Source organism: Oratosquilla oratoria, chromosome 36, assembly GCF_046742065.1.
Source record: "Oratosquilla oratoria isolate Oo_2021 chromosome 36, ASM4674206v1, whole genome shotgun sequence".
In the NCBI taxonomy this organism is placed as follows: domain Eukaryota; kingdom Metazoa; phylum Arthropoda; class Malacostraca; order Stomatopoda; family Squillidae; genus Oratosquilla; species Oratosquilla oratoria.
In genome coordinates, this window is record NC_134812.1 from 28,834,218 (window position 1) to 28,838,981 (window position 4,764).

At 44.0% G+C, this 4,764-nt stretch overlaps 1 protein-coding gene across 1 annotated transcript; it reads left to right on the forward strand.

Annotated features, from left to right (window-relative positions):
- Window positions 1-3,621: 3,621 nt before the first annotated feature.
- Window positions 3,622-4,470, forward strand: LOC143019171 (uncharacterized). The gene has a single exon (XM_076174865.1). The coding sequence runs from the start codon at window positions 3,739-3,741 to the stop codon at window positions 4,291-4,293; it is 555 nt and encodes a 184-aa protein (XP_076030980.1). The 5' UTR covers window positions 3,622-3,738; the 3' UTR covers window positions 4,294-4,470.
- The last annotated feature ends 294 nt before the right edge of the window (window positions 4,471-4,764 follow it).

The window sequence follows — 4,764 nt, forward strand, 5'->3', positions numbered from 1 at the left end:
TATTACAACATGTAAAGAATGGAAAATCGTTTGCCTTTTCATCCAGTTTTCCGCAACTATGAGTGTGGTGGACTTATAGCAAGAGGCACTGAACTGATGCCATTGCCTTTGTTCTAAGTGGTCGAACAGTCAGGACGAGTGGCAGTCATCGGTAGCTTTTGGAACCCCACCAGAGTATTCCTACCAACGATTATTTAGATATTCACTATGCCTAATTTTGCCTGAGTTTATGCATGTGTGTGTGTTTGTGTGTGCATGGCCATAGACTTTGAAAAAACAAAGTTTCAGTAATCTCTCTGTCATGTAATCCAAAGACTGCAGAAAAAAGCATGACGTCAATCAGAGAACCAGTTCCAGCACGGGCAAAGGCCAGGGAAGACCAGTTGCGCATGTGCGAGCAAGAAGAGGAGGAAGGGAGGCAGGAAGAGAGAAAGGAGATGCGAGTTTGGTCTCCCTTTGAGACGAGAACGGAGGCGTTTGGTCAACAAACTCTAAGATTGGAAGAGGTAAGCACCCGAGCAGCTGACCACATTTGGGGAATTTTCGAACTCCGTACTATGCAGATTTGCCACTTGGAATGTTTTAACTTCAATTTCCTGTGTGCTCTCCTTGTATCTGTGACCTTGGTGGTAGGGAGAGACCCAAAGCTCACGAGTGGTAATGCTGTGGGTGGATGTGGATTTGGCGGCACAACAAAAGCTTGAGTTTTTAGGACCTCTTCATGCAAAAGAGTCATTTCTGCCTCCAGGACTAAGTGGTCTTGGACCTTTCGGAGCTCGACCTCACGTCCTTAGACTTTTTATTCACAATTTTATTTATTGGTGGTGGAAGTAGAGCAGTTCTCTTTACAACTTCCATCTGCAGTAGCTGCTACTACTGCTGCAGTGACTTAGCTCATGGCGGAGGTAGGTTGAACGCAATATTTCGTGTATGTGTATGTCACTCGAGCATACAAATATAAGAAAGTTGTACTCAACTTATATCTCTCTTGATAGCTTATTGGGCTAAGTCACTGCCGCTTTGTCAGGGGTGAGCTGAGTTCGCGTCCTCGGCTCTACCACGTTTCAATTTCCAACGTATGCCTCCTTCGAGCTATTCTCCGTCTCGACTGCGATGGCATGGAGTTAAAAGTGCTTTGGAGTTGAAAAGATATTAATCTGTTCACTGGGAACCATTCGGTGTATGTATAAACTTTCCCACGTGTACATACTAGCGACTACACTATCATGGCGGAGGTGGGTTGAACGCAATAATTCGTGTATGTGTATGTCACCCGAGCATACAAATATAAGAAAATTGTACTCAACTTATATCTCTCTTGATAGCGTATTGTGCTAAGTCACTGCCGCTTTGCCACGGGTGAGCTGAGTTCGAGTCCTCGGCTCGACTACGTTTCAATTTCCAACGTATGCCTCCTTCGATCTATTCTCCGTCTCGACTGCGATAGCATGGAATTAAAAGTGCTTTGGAGTTGAAAAGATATGAATCTGTTCACTGGGAACCCTTCAGTGTATGTATATATATATATATGCATACACACACATATGTATATATATATATATGTATATATACATATATATATACATATATACAAACATGCACATATATATATATATATATATATATATAAAATATGAACATAAATATATATATATATATATAAGAGTGTAATATATATATATATTTATATATATATATATATACATATAATATGTCCGTGTGTGGGTATATTCGTCTATGTAGCAACAAAGAAAACTCGTCATACTCTGAATACTTTTTACTTTTTAAACCCTGTTTCCAGGAAAGATCTCTTATGACGTAGAACGGGCAATCCCCTCGACAAGTAGCAGGCGAAGCAAAGCGAAGGGAATACCAGTTCTTTAAAACTGAGAGTAGCAAACGGGGAGGTGAGGAACGGGGTGGAGGGATGGAATGGTGGGACGGGTTGCCGCTATATAAGACAAGGCGGCATGAGAGCGGACGCACATCCCAAAATAATACAAAACCTCACAAACATCTTCAACGCAGCACTAGAAATGGGCTACTTTCCACGCACTTTAAAAACAGCAGTAATAATCTTTATCCCCAAAACAGGCACTAACTTAAGACACGTAAACAATAACAGACCCATATCACTCTTAGAAACACACGGAAAACTTTTCGAAAAAATACTAAATCACAGACTTTACACACACCTCCATCAACAAAACACATTAAAACCATCACAGCACGGCTTCAGACCAGGATTCGGCACACACACAGCTCTGGCCACACTATACCAATCAATAGCAGTAGCTAAAGCCCAGAAGCAGCAGGTCAACCTGGTGCTCAGGGATGTGAGCAAAGCCTTTGATAAGGTATGGTGGTCAGGGCTAAAATACAAAATAATTCAACTACACCTCCACCCATACCTCACACGTATACTCTGTAATTTCATAACAGACAGGAAAGCATGCATACGCATACATCACCACATAGGACAAGAATTCTCCATCACCTGTGGAGTCCCGCAAGGAAGCTCCATTAGTCCTACATTATACAACATTTACATACATGATATACCGGAACCACAGCCGGGATGTCAACACATCATATACGCGGATGACATCACACAAATCATCACACAACCAGGAAAATCAACACGCATGCTTGCGAAAAAAGACAGAGCGCGAGATCAAAAGCATTAATGCTTACGAGCGCTGCTGGAAGATTCGCACGAACACACACAAAAATTCACACTGATACATATACAAGGACAAGGGAAGTCACCTGTCACGACAGATGGCATCCAACACAAATACTCAACACATGGCAAAGTACTCGGCTGGAACTTCTCCTCCTATGGAGGAGCAGCCCATGTCGAGAGGGCAGCAGCCATAGCTAAACGGAGCCTTCACAGGCTTCAACGCTTCAGAGAGCTGCCAATGAAACAAAAACGGACCCTCTACTTTGCCTATGTGAGGAGTGTTTTAACATACCCAGACATTCCACTCCACACACTTAGAAAGTCACCCCTACAGAAATTACAGAGTGTACAAAACAGAGCACTAAAATTCATAACAAACACAAAATGCACAGACAGAAAAACAGCTGAAGAACTACACACAGAAACGGACACTCCAGCAATAAACACGCAACTACACACACAAGCAACGAAAACATGGGAAAGATTATTCACTCTCGACACACCACTCTTACAAGAACTCACGTCACTACCAGAACACACGAAACAACATAGAAACTGGCCTCTCAGTTATGAAAAAACATTAGAAGATCACACTTCACAATTCACAATATAACCACATTGTAATTCCATCAAATCACTTAGCGTGATGGATAGGAGTATATATGGAGGTACCTACCTCCATATATACGCCTGCCCTTCATGACGGGTGTGACTCCAAAAGTCCGGTTATTAGAAGAGCATTCAACTCCTCCTACACGGTGTAAATCACAATGCACAGAAACACTACTGAATACCACTGTAAGTTGGTACCCCAACACTCTTTTAACCTCTCACTTCCTTCCTTACTTCTAACTTTCTCCTTCCCCTCCTCCCCCCCTCCGCCCATCGGGCACCCCTCCTTCCTTACCCCCAAATTACCGTTGGCAGACACACACAACCTTCCAGCTTCAGCTTCAACCACGAGTAAGCAGCCGAGCATCATATATACCTCATTTTCCCGCAGAAGTTTTCCCTGTGAAAGTGCTTTACTCTGCTAATCACCGACCTTCATAATGAAAATTCTGTGCGTCCTGCTCATGTCCCTCGCCTTGGTGGCGGGTAAGAAACTCAAAGACAACAAAGGTGATGCTGCGAGTGGAAGTGGTGGAGTTGCAAATACTCGATTCTTTGGAGGACATCCTCCTCATGCACAAGGTCCTCCCTTCGGAGCCCCTGGTCTTGGAGGTGCTGGTCACTTCGGAGGGAGACCCCATGTCGGAAGACCTCCTTTCGGTCACCAAGGCCATCCCGTAGTCGGCGGCGTCGGTCACGGTATCGGCGGTGGAGTTGTTCCTCCTGTCGCCCCCAGCAGCAACTGCCGTTATTGGTGCAAGACTCCTGAAGGAGCGGCCTACTGCTGTGAGAGCAACAACCAACCAGCCGACCCCATCGCAACACAGATCGTCAAACCCGGTCAGTGCCCACCAGTCAGGCCCGTGTGTCCACGCATCTTCGGACCTCCCATCACCTGCTCAAATGACGGAGCGTGCAGTGGCGTGGACAAGTGCTGCTTCGACAGGTGCCTTGGAGAGCACGTGTGCAAGGCGCCTCTAGGATATGGACGATGAAAGTCTAAGATCTCCTCTCCAATCCTGCTCTCAAGAACTTTGTTCCTATCGCAATTCGGCACATCTGCATCATCGCACTGACTCCATGATATATACTGTATATGCCATGCCCATACAAATCATACATTTTTATACATAGTAAACAATCTATTTATTGTAAATAAACTATTAATTACATTCATTGTCTTTGTTGTAACCTTCAAATCTAACCTATGAAATCCCTTAAACCATGAAAGTTTATTTCATGACTGTGATGCTTCTTGTAGAGTTAGTATGAAAGAGTGTGTCCCAGGAGGTGGTGAGCTATTGCAGCAAAAGCCTCTACCATTGTCAGGGGCTCGTGACGGCCACCGTTAGTCACCTAAGGTCATAATGAAGTCATTTTGATTACCAATGCATCACAAAAGCAAGATGTTATCGTCAGAAACGATATCGCCCTTGAAAATGAATAAATAAATAGATAAGTAAATA